Here is a 12,325-nt window from a genome sequence, read left to right on the forward strand (position 1 = left end):
CTAACTGCAGGCCTGTATATCTTGGACTCTGCCCACATGCATACATTGCACTCACTCTCACAGCACTCTCAATTAGTCAATAAGGAAGGTTGTGTCAATAATATTGTAAATAAGTCCGATTTGGCAGCCCTATGGCATAGTAGACTAGGACATATTGCTAATACTAGAATAGAGGCTATGCAAAAGCACTATAATTTTCTTCAGAGCCAAATGAAACATGTCCCTTGTGAACCCTGCCATTTTTCTAAGCAAAAACGCCTTCCTTTCCCTCTTAGCATAACAAAATCCACTCCTTGTTTTGATATCATCCACATGGACATTTGGGGGCCATTAGCTGTTGCTTCTAGTCAAGGCCATAAATATTTCTTGTCCATTGTGGATGACAAGAGCAGGTTCACCTGGGCATATTTCATGAAGAGCAAAGCTGAAGTAGCGCATTTAGTTCCCTTTTTTGTACAATTGATTGATACACAATTTCAAAAACGAATAAAATGCATAAGAAGTGATAATGGCAAATAGTTCCTACTGCACTCTTTTTATGAATCAAAAGGAATCATTCATCAAACTACTTGTGTGGAAACTCCACAACAAAATGGAGTCGTGGAGCGCAAGCATCAAGATATGTTAAATATGGCTAGAGCGCTTATTTTTCAAAGTCATTTGCCTCATCATCTTTGGAATTTTGCTATAGCTCATGCCATACATATCTTGAATCGAGTTCCCTCTAGCTCTATAAATGCATCAAGTCCCTTTCAAGAATTGTTCCACTCTTTACCTGACATCTCTTATTTTCGAACTTTTGGGTGTTTGGCCTTTGCTTCCACCCTAAGTGCTCACAGAAAGAAACTAGAAAAGAGAGCAAGAACGGCTGTTTTCTTGGGGTTTAAAACGAATACTAAAGGTTTTTTATTGATGGATCTATACTCAAAAGAGGTTTTTCTCTCAAGAGATGTCATCTTCTATGAAGACATTTTTCCCTTTCACCAATACAATGCTTTTAATGATTCACATGATGCATCTATTTTAGATACCTTGCCATTATATCATAATGATTTAGCACATTATGCTTCTGCATAATCCTCCTCTATTGTGCCTCAAATGCTGCCAGTTCGTTCACACATACCTTCAAGCACACAAACACATCACCCTACTCATGCATCCTTAGATCAGCAGGTGTCACCCTTGCATTCTCCACACTTGCATGCTGATCACAACATGCCAACATTTGCTTCAAGCCCCCCATCTAACTCACCATCACATGATCATGTAGCTTTAGAACAACCTCATGTAGACTAGCATCTTAGGCGCTCAAATAGGATTAGAAAGCCACCTGCACGTTTAGCAGATTTTCAATGTATGCAGGTTCTATGTGAATCAGATTCTTCCTCTGGTGCCTCATCCTCATTTTCACGGCATTGTATCTCTCAATTCATTTCGTATGAACATCTCTCCCCGTCTCACAAAGCCCTTTCCGTCGCCATCGATAATCTCACCGAACCTCAAAGTTTTGAGCAAGCTATTCAGCATGATTGTTGGCGCAAGGCAATTAGGGATGAACTTCTGGCCATCGAAACCAACAAAACCTGGGTAATCACTGACAAACTCCAATTTGACGGTTTATCTTGTATTGAATTCAGGGGATTTTATCACCTTTTACCCACATTTATTCAATGAAATAGCATGGTTTTATAACTTCTCCTTTAATTGTGCTTAAGAGTGAAAACATGCTTTTTAGGTCTTAAAATAGCTAAATCTAATTCCCCTTGATACCATTAGATGCCTTGATATGTTTGTTAAGTGATTTAAGGTTTAGGAGGCAAAGATTGGATCAAGGGAATGAAGAAAGAAGCATGAAAAGTTGGAGAACTCATGAAGAAATGAAAGAACCGGAAAGCTGTCAAGCCGACCTCTTCGCACTTAAACGACCATAACTTGAGCTACAAAGGTCCAAATGATGCGGTTCCAGTTGGGTTAGAAAGCTAACATCCGGGGCTTCGAAACGATATAAGATTTGCCATAGTTTCTACACGTATGGTGGCGCGCACGCGCACGGTACGCGGACGCGCCGATGGTGGCACATGACCCACTTAATGCAACACGTGGCCAGCGATTTTAGAAGCCTTGTGGGCCCAATCCAACTCATTTCTGATGCTATTTAACCCAAGGAGTGAAGAGGGAAACACATGTTAGTTACCATTAGTCATAGTTTAGTTTTAGAAGTAGTTTCTAGAGAGAGAAGCTCTTACTTCTCTCTAGAATTAGGATTAGGATTAGGTTTAGTTCTTAGATCTAGGTTTTAATCTTTGCTTTCTTCTACTTCTACCTTTCAATTCTTTGTTGTTACAATTATTCTTCTTCTATTCTTTTGTTGTAATCTCTTTTATATTGTTCTTGTGTTTTGTTGTAGATCTAGTATTGTTCCTTCCATTTTCTTTCAATTCAATAAGAGGTAATTCATAATAATTGTTCTTCTTTGCTTTTCTATTGTTGATCTCTTGCCTTTGTAGTTAGATCTCTCTTTAATTCTTGCAATTTATGTTGTCTACTTTTATTGCCTTTTATGTGTTTGTTGAAATGCCTCTTCTAGATATAGTATAGATTTTGTTCCTCTTGGCCTAGGTAGAGTAATTAGTGACACTTGAGTTATCTAATTCCTTTGTTGATTGATAATTGGAGAGATTGCTAATTGGTTTGGAGTACACTAAAGCTAATCTTTCCTTGGGAGTTGGCTAGGACTTGTGGCTTAAGTCAATTCATCCACTTGACTTTCCTTTCTTTAGTAAGGGTTAACTAAGTGGTAGCAATGAACAATTCTCATCACAATTGAGAAGGATAACTAGGATAGAACTTCTAATTTTCATACCTTGCCAAGAGCCTTTTATAGTTGTTAGTTTACTTTCTTGCCATTTATCTTTCATGCTTCATATCAAAACCCCAAAATAACTCACAACCAATAACAAGGCACTCTATTGTAATTCCTAGGGAGAACGACCCGAGGTTTCAATACTTCGGTTTATAAATTTAGGGGTTTGTTACTTGTGACAAACAATCTTTTGTATGAAAGGATTATTGTTTGGTTTAGAAACTATACTTTACAACGAGATTTCATTTGGAAAATTCTAAACCGTCAAAAATCCGTTCATCAAAATGGCGCCGTTGCCGGGGATTTGCAATGGTGTTATGTTATTGGTTATTGTACATATGTGAATAGTGTAAATAGTTTGTCTTTTGCTTGTTTACTAGATTTTGTTAGTTTTATTTTGTTTTTCCATAATGAATTCTCACTTTGGCTATGAGTTTGGCTCTAATTGTGTTGTAGGAAATGTGGACTTTAATGGCAACATGTACCATGGATGGAACCATCAAAGATGGGAGGAGCCTCAAGGAATTGATCACTCCTATTGGCAACAACCTCCGGATACTTATAGGTATAATTCCCATCCTAATGCATGTCAATTTAACGGCTATGATGACTCTTTTTGTGACACTCAACAACCACCATCATATGCCTATGAATCTCATCCTCAACATGAACCTCAACCATTCTCACAAGCCTTTCCATACCAAACACCGCCCTATGATCCATATCCATCATATGACCAAACCCCCATACCATACTCTTATGACCATTATGAGCAAGAACCCTTAGAACCACCACAACCCTATCAAGATTACTCCCAAGAACCACTTTCCTATTATGAACCCTCTCTCCAAAATAATGATCCTTCCTATTCACCCCAAGCCCCACTAGACGATCCTCTCACTTTGTTACTTCAAGGACAAGAAGCTATGAAGCGGGATACACTTGAGTTTGTGACCAACTTGACCAAGGTAGCGTCCACCTTAGCCTACCAATGCTTGAACACTCAAGGTACTTCCGTGACCCCATGTGCAAAGTCAAAAGAAGAGCAAAGCATGAAGGAGAAATTGGAAAATTCGGTGAAGAAGGAAGAGTCAAATTTTGTATTGGAACAATTGGAGGAGCCTATGATCATTGAAGAAAAGGAAGAGGTGGTTGAAGATTTAGGAGATGTTGAAAGTCCATGGGAATGTAGCATCATGAAGAACTCTTCCAAGAAGCTTGATATTGATGTTGAGGAGGGTGCGCAACCTCCAAGGCATATCATCGTTGGAGACTTGGAAGAGGCTTATCAAGAGATGGATTCAATCATGGATGAATTTTTCTCTACAATGGAATCCTCTCCCATTGGACATGGAGTCGAAATTATAGAAGAGTGTGCACAACCTCCCATACCCTTGGTGAACAATGAAGAAGAGAGTGAATCAAAAGAGAGCTACCAAGAGGAAAAAGTTGGCATGGTGTATATTGAAATTGAAGAATATGAAGAGGTTGATCAAGAGATGGATTCATTCATCAATGAATTCCTATCCAAAATTGAATCACCTTCCATTGGGCAAGATGAAGTTCTTGAAGACAACACCAAGCCAAGTGAAAAAGGGGAAAATGTTGAAATTGAAGAAGCTTGTGAAGAGGTGGAAACAACTAAAGAAGAGCACAAGGAAGTAGACCTTGCATTGTCTAAGTGTGGGGAGGTCTCCCTTCCCAAGTCACCATCCAACACAACATTCAAGTGGGTAAAATTCTTATCCCTAAGCTTTACTTTCTCACTTGAATATGGTTTAATTGAAAATGATGGTCAACTTAGAGCTCTTTGTGGAGTTAAGAGTAGGAAAGAGTTGTGTAGTGGTTGGAAACATCATTCTAAGCTCATGACGGTTGTAAGCTCAAAATTCAAGAGCAATGGTTGGTGTGAAACCAAATGGCATGGGTCTAGGAAGTTGTTTGGAAGCTTCTTTGAGAATTCTAAGGCCATACCACCCGGATGGAATAATGACGATCAATTTAAGGACGGGTGTCAAAACAAAGTGTGGGATCCCGGATCGCACAATGAAAATCAAATTTGGGAGCTCATGGTTTGTGGAGAACTCCATCAAAGCTTGAAGATATTGAAATTGAAGAATGAATCTTATTGGAGATTCAAGCATTGGTGGAAGTTCCAAGATGAGTACAAGCACAAGCCCCCTTGAGAGGAGCTCCCCATAAGTCCAACTTAAGGACAATAAACAAAAGTGCTAGGTGGGAGACACCCCACCATGGTAACATCTTTTCATTTTCTTTCTTTGTACATATTGGTAGAATTAGTTCAACTTCTTGTTTTTATTGGTTTGTTAAGTTTAGTTAGAAGTATAATATGATAAATAAGGTTTTAGGGTGTTTTGGTAGCTGTTTGGAGGATTGAAAGGCTCGGATTGGTGTAAGAACTTAGAAAAATATTTTTTGAAAAACAGAACACCATCCATGTGTGCGCGCACCTAACGCGTACGCGCACCAGAGCATTTTTCGACCACCCACGCGGACGCGCACTGTACGCGTACGCGTGGATGCAAAATTTCACCTCCAGCCAAAAAACCCGAGAGTTAGGCCTACACTGTGCGAACATTGGGCCTAGGGCACAAGTCTATGCACGCGTGTTCGCACCTGGCGCGTACGCGCACATGATCTTAAATTGGCAATGCACGCGCACGCACACTGTGCGCGCGCGCGTCGATTGCACAATCTGCACTCTCAGTACTTTTACCCGAGAGTTGTGCCAGACTTGGGCCGACATTATGCCTCCGGCCTAACTCGATGCACGCGTGTGCGCACCTGGCGCGTACGCGTCCTTCAACCAATATGCACATCGACGCGTAAGCACGCATGACGCGCACGCGTCGGTAAAAAAAACAAAGAGTTTTTTTTCTCATCTTCCATTTTCTTTTGCTTATCACATTCGCATACTTCTACTCTTCCCATTTTCATTTAGTTTTTGTAGCATGTTTTCGTTTTTTTTAGTCATTTTAATAATGGTGTTGCATCTTCCTACTCAATTGTTGAGGATTCATTGCATTACTTTGGTGCTTCTTGACTTGTTTCATATTGTTGGGTTATGTTTCTCTTCAAATCAATGCTCAATCTTTTATGCACTTGTGTTCTTTGTGCATTGATATGACCTTATATTGTCTTTCATGGCCCACTCTCTCTTGTTCGAACTTGATGCTCATCATGCTCTTCATGCTTTGACCTTACTCTTGCATCAAGTATCATTGATATGCCATTTTCTCTTATTGTTTCCTCCTCTACATGTTGTAGCTACCATGTAATGTGAGAACCATACCTTTATTTGGCATTAGCCCCCGCCTATATTCTATTTGCTTTGATATCTTTGTTATAGGCTTAACTTTCTTTCTTTTTCTTTCCTTTAGGGTTGGCCACCAATACGGAGGAGAAAGGAAAAGCTTTTAAATGGGGCAACAAACAAGTCATCCGCACAACCTTTTGAAGGAGCTCATCAATTATAGCAACCCATCCACCTTGCTCTTCTTTGCATGCACCGAGGACGGTGCAATCTTCAAGTGTGGGGAGGTCATTCGACCGATCTCCATGGGTAACAATTTCCTTTTCAACACCAATTCTTAGTTTTCTTTGTTAGATTAGTTATTGCATTGCATGATAGGTTGCATGTTAGTTAGAATTTGTACATATTTTACTACCTTCTTCTTATTAGGACTACTTGGTTAGAGTGATGATTTCTTTTCCAAGAAACCATTTTAGGGCAACCTACCAATTTGAAAAATTTTTGTTGAACTTGCTTGAAAGAATGTATTTTGGAACATGGTTTTTGAGCTAAGAACACAAGCTTGCGAGATTCGAGCCTAATGGTGTGGTTACATCTTATAACCACTTATTTTCCCTTCTTGTGTGCATTATTCTCTTTCTATGATTGTAATCTTTGATTTGTTTGATTCTTTATGTCCATTATTTTGTGTATTCATGCATTTATATGATTGAGGCCATCATTTCGTTAGCTCACTTACCCAAATGGCCTTACCTTTTATCTTCCTTTGTTAGCCAAATTCGAGCCTACGCTTAACCCACTTGTTCTTTAATTTAGCACATTACAAGCCTTAAAGCGAAAAAAACAATAAATATCCTTAATTTGGATCTTTGATTGGCTTAGGCTAGTGAGTGTGAGTGTCATCCAAGAGTGGGAAAACTTTGGGACATTGGTTGGGATAAAAGGGTGTTTGTGTTTTGTATTTTTATATTGGGGAATTGGTACATACTCATGTATTGATTAAATGTATAGACCTTATGCATTGATGTTCTTGTGTATAGTTTGAAAGAAAAAAGAAAAATAAAAAAAAAAGAGAAATAAAAGTGAAAAAGAAAAAAAAAAGAAAAGAAAAGAAAAAAAAATATAGAAAAAAAAGAAAGGAAAAAAGAAAAAAAAAGAAAAGAAAAGAAAAAATGTATATAGAAAAAGAAAGAAAAAAAAAGAAGAGTAATAAAGGGGACAAAATACCCCAAAGTGAAGCTCAATAAGAATCAATGCATAAGTGTTGTGAAATGAAAAGAAAATGCATGAGTATGTGAAAAAGTAAGGAATGGGTAGTTAGATTAGTACTTAATTGCATAGGTCATTATATAGGTTAGGTGGGAAAGTTTCAGTTAATCAAAGATTCAAATCCTAAGTCCACTAGCCAAATATGACCCTACCTTAACCCTAGCCCCATTACAACCTAAGGAAAAGACCTCATGATAATTGTATGCGTGCATTGAATAATTGTTGATTGTTAGATGAAAAACAAATCTTGGGAAGCATGATTAGGGGAGAATTGAGTGAATCAACCCCAAACACCGAGTGACTAGAGTGAAAACACTTCCGGTGAGGGTTCGATGCTCAATTCCTTGATTCCCGGCTTTCACGAGCGTTCTTCTTGCAAGTCTATTTGAACTTCAATTTTTATATTTGAATTGGTAGGATTCATGAATCGTTATATGATCTTGACCCTACTTGTGCATGTATGACTTGGAGGATTGATTTATTTTTAACCAAGTAGGTACAACCGTTTTGCATCTAGTTGCATTCATGTAGATAGGATGCATATAGATAGGTTACATTGAATAAATGTTGATGCCCTTTGCTTTCTCTTGGCTTAAGCATGAGGACATGCTTGGCTTAAGTGTAGGGAGGTTGACAAACCCCAATTTGATGGTTTATCTTGTATTGAATTCAGGGGATTTTATCACCTTTTACCCACATTTATTCAATGAAATAGCATGGTTTTATAACTTCTCCTTTAATTGTGCTTAAGAGTGAAAACATGCTTTTTAGGTCTTAAAATAGCTAAATCTAATTCCTCTTGATTTCATTAGATGCCTTGATATGTTTGTTAAGTGATTTAAGGTTTAGGAGGCAAAGATTGGATCAAGGGAATAAAGAAAGAAGCATGAAAAGTTGGAGAACTCATGAAGAAATGAAAGAACCGGAAAGCTGTCAAGCCGACCTCTTCGCACTTAAACGACCATAACTTGAGCTACAAAGGTCCAAATGATGCGGTTCCAGTTGGGTTAGAAAGCTAACATCCGGGGCTTCGAAACGATATAAGATTTGCCATAGTTTCTACACGTATGGTGGCGCGCACGCGCACAGTACGCGGACGCACCGATGGTGGCACATGACCCACTTAATGCAACACGTGGCCAGCGATTTTAGAAGCCTTGTGGGCCCAATCCAACTCATTTCTGATGCTATTTAACCCAAGGAGTGAAGAGGGAAACACATGTTAGTTACCATTAGTTATAGTTTAGTTTTAGAAGTAGTTTCTAGAGAGAGAAGCTCTTACTTCTCTCTAGAATTAGGATTAGGATTAGGTTTAGTTCTTAGATCTAGGTTTTAATCTTTGCTTTCTTCTACTTCTACCTTTCAATTCTTTGTTGTTACAATCATTCTTCTTCTATTCTTTTGTTGTAATCTCTTTTATGTTGTTCTTGTGTTTTGTTGTAGATCTAGTATTGTTCCTTCCATTTTCTTTCAATTCAATAAGAGGTAATTCATAATAATTGTTCTTCTTTGCTTTTCTATTGTTGATCTCTTGCCTTTGTAGTTAGATCTCTCTTTAATTCTTGCAATTTATGTTGTCTACTTTTATTGCCTTTTATGTGTTTGTTGAAATGCCTCTTCTAGATATAGTATAGATTTTGTTCCTCTTGGCCTAGGTAGAGTAATTAGTGACACTTGAGTTATCTAATTCCTTTGTTGATTGATAATTGGAGAGATTGCTAATTGGTTTGGAGTACACTAAAGCTAGTCTTTTCTTGGGAGTTGGCTAGGACTTGTGGCTCAAGTCAATTCATCCACTTGACTTTCCTTTCTTTAGTAAGGGTTAACTAAGTGGTAGCAATGAACAATTCTCATCACAATTGAGAAGGATAACTAGGATAGAACTTCTAATTTTCATACCTTGCCAAGAGCCTTTTATAGTTGTTAGTTTACTTTCTTGCCATTTATCTTTCATGCTTCATATCAAAACCCCAAAATAACTCACAACCAATAACAAGACACTCTATTGTAATTCCTAGGGAGAACGACCCGAGGTTTCAATACTTCAGTTTATAAATTTAGGGGTTTGTTACTTGTGACAAACAATCTTTTGTATGAAAGGATTATTGTTTGGTTTAGAAACTATACTTTACAACGAGATTTCATTTGGAAAATTCTAAACCGTCAAAAATCCGTTCATCAATCACCACTCTTCCAAAGGGAAAGCGCACCATTGGGTGCAAGTGGGTCTTCAAGACCAAACTCAAGCCAGACGGATCGGTAGAACGCCACAAGGTCAGGCTGGTGGCAAAGGGCTACACTCAATTAGCTGGATTTGACTACTTTGATACATTCTCTCCTGTGGTGAAAATGTCCACATTTCGGGTTCTGCTGGCTCTCGCAGCTCAGAAGGGTTAGTTCCTTCACCAACTCGACGTGAACACGGCATTCCTCCATGGGGATCTTCCTGAGACTGTGTATATGAAGCTTCCCCCCGGTCTTTCTGCACCTCCTAACAGTGTGTGCAAACTTGAGCGGTCTCTCTATGGTCTTAAGCAGGCAAGTCAGCAGTGGAATCATAAATTGTGCTCTGTTTTGAAGGCGTCAGGCTACACGCAATCGCGAGCTGATCATTCTCTATTCACCAAAGGCAGCTCAACTGCCTTCACTGCCCTTTTGGTGTATGTTGATGATCTTGTTCTAGCTGGAAATGACATGAAAGAAATTGAAAGAGTGAAAGCCCTCTTGGATGCCAAGTTTAAAATCAAGGACCTGGGGGTTCTCAAATACGTCCTTGGGTTTGAAGTTGCAAGGAGTAGCCAAGGCATCCTTCTCTACCAACGTAAGTATGCAATTGATTTCTTAGATGAGTTTGGCCTTCTGAATGCCAAGCCCACCTCCACCCCGATGAATTACACTGCTCCCATGTCAAAGGATGCCGGTTCACCCTTGTCCGACTTGACTCCCTATCGTAGGCTCATAGGGAGCCTGCTTTACTTGACAAATACTCGTCCAGATATTAGCTTCGCTGTCAACAAGCTCAGCCAATATCTGGACTGTGCCACGGACATACATTTCAAGGCTGGGCTGCACATTTTGAAGTATATCAAAGGCGCTCCAGCAAGAGGAATTTTGTTCTCCACCGCCTCCGACTTATACCTAACTGGCTATTCTGATTCTGATTGGGGAACGTGCCCAGACACAAGGCGCTCGGTGTCCGGGTTCTGTTTCTTCTTGGGTTCCTCTATTGTCTCATGGAAGAGTCGAAAACAGCTTACGGTGGCATGTTCTTTTGCAGAGGCAGAATATCGTGCATTGGCGTTGGCGACATGCGAAGGGAGATGGCTCACGTACATTCTCAGAGATTTGCAAGTCCCTTTACATAGGCCGATTACCCTGTTCTGTGATAATCAATCAGCAATTCATATTGCTTCGAACCCAGTTTTTCACGAGCGTACCAAGCATATCAAAATTGATTGCCACACTGTTCGAGATTGAGTGCAGGATGGTTCTTTGAAGCTGTTACCGGTCCCTTCCTCTAAACAGGTTGCCGATATTCTCACCAAAAGCTTGGCATCAGGGCCATTTGCAAAGATTCATTGCAAGCTTGGAATGCATGACATTCATGTTCCAAGCTTGAGGGAGGCTGATAGAAGGGAGTCGAGCTCATAATGGTTTTTTATACACAGTTAGCTAGGAATCAGCATGATGTACATGTTAGTTAGATAGTTTTAGAGTTTGTTAGGAGAATGCCAGCTTGGCACTAGTTAGTTAGAGATTAATTTAAGCCTTTTGGATATTTGTAGTCACAAGACACTGTATATATAAACCTACACGTAACTAGTTAGAAGAGCGAGATTCATCATTATAGAAATGTGAATACAAGAGAGCAATTTCTCTCTCTGCGTTCATAGCTCTCTGCTTCTTCTCTATGCATGATTTCTCTCTTTGTAAGCTCCTGAACGCAACCTTTTATCATCTTAGGCATTCGACTCGTGCTAGGAGAACCTCGAATTATTTATGTGATTATCAGTGCATGCTTACTTGAATAGGGACTTTTAGCTTACAATCGGATTCAAGGCTCTATGGTCTCTCTTAAATAGTAGATTATGATAAGCTGACTCCCTTCCATAGAGCCTTCTCCCTTGCAATAACCATTACCATGGAGCCGAAGACTTATCAAGAGGCTGTTGTACATGAGTGTTGGCGAAATTCCATTAATGCAAAAAATTACTCACTCTTAAGCGGAATCAAACTTGGACTATCACTTCTTTACCAGCTGGGAAACGTCCCATTGGATGCAAATGGGTCTTCAAAGTCAAGTTTCATCTGGACAGGAGTGATGAAAGCCACCAAGCCGCAACTTGTAGCTGACGGTTATAGTCAACGGCTTGGATATGATTATTTTGATACGTTTAGTTCGGTTGTGAAGATCATCACTTTGAGGATCTTACTTACTCTTGTGGTTGTGCGTGGCTAGGAGTTGTACCGGTTGCACGTCAACACAGCCTTCTTGCATGGTGAACTGCAGGAGGAGGTGCACATGGCACCATCGCTGGGTCTTGATGTTCCAACCAGTTCTGTGTGCAAGCTTGACCGTTCTCTATATAAACTTAAGCAGCTAGGCGACAGTAAAATTTGCGGTTAAGTGGTTTTTTGCAGCAGCATGACTTTCTTAAGTCTTTCCATGATCACTTTTTTCTTACCAAGCGCACCACCCATGGTTTTGGCTGTCATTCTTGTTTATGTAGATGACTTGGTTTTGTCAACCCTGTTGAGATGGAGGCTATCAAAAGGGCTCTTAATACCAAGTTTAGTATCAAGAATTTTGGAAAGTTAAAGTTCTTTGTCAGCATGGAAGTGACACGCAGTTCTCGCGGGATCGCTTTGTATCGACATAAATACATCCTTGACCTTCTTGATGAATATTGGCTGTTGGA

The 12,325-nt window shown here is 39.5% G+C and overlaps 1 protein-coding gene across 1 annotated transcript; it reads left to right on the forward strand.

Moving 5' to 3' along the window:
- The first annotated feature begins 9,866 nt into the window (after positions 1–9,866).
- On the forward strand, positions 9,867–11,057 carry LOC130983278 (uncharacterized mitochondrial protein AtMg00810-like). The gene is made up of 2 exons (XM_057907497.1): positions 9,867–10,826; positions 10,932–11,057. The coding sequence occupies exons 1-2, from the start codon at positions 9,867–9,869 to the stop codon at positions 11,055–11,057; spliced, it is 1,086 nt and encodes a 361-aa protein (XP_057763480.1).
- The last annotated feature ends 1,268 nt before the right edge of the window (positions 11,058–12,325 follow it).

Source organism: Arachis stenosperma, chromosome 1 (assembly GCF_014773155.1).
Source record: "Arachis stenosperma cultivar V10309 chromosome 1, arast.V10309.gnm1.PFL2, whole genome shotgun sequence".
Classification (NCBI taxonomy): Eukaryota; Viridiplantae; Streptophyta; class Magnoliopsida; order Fabales; family Fabaceae; genus Arachis; species Arachis stenosperma.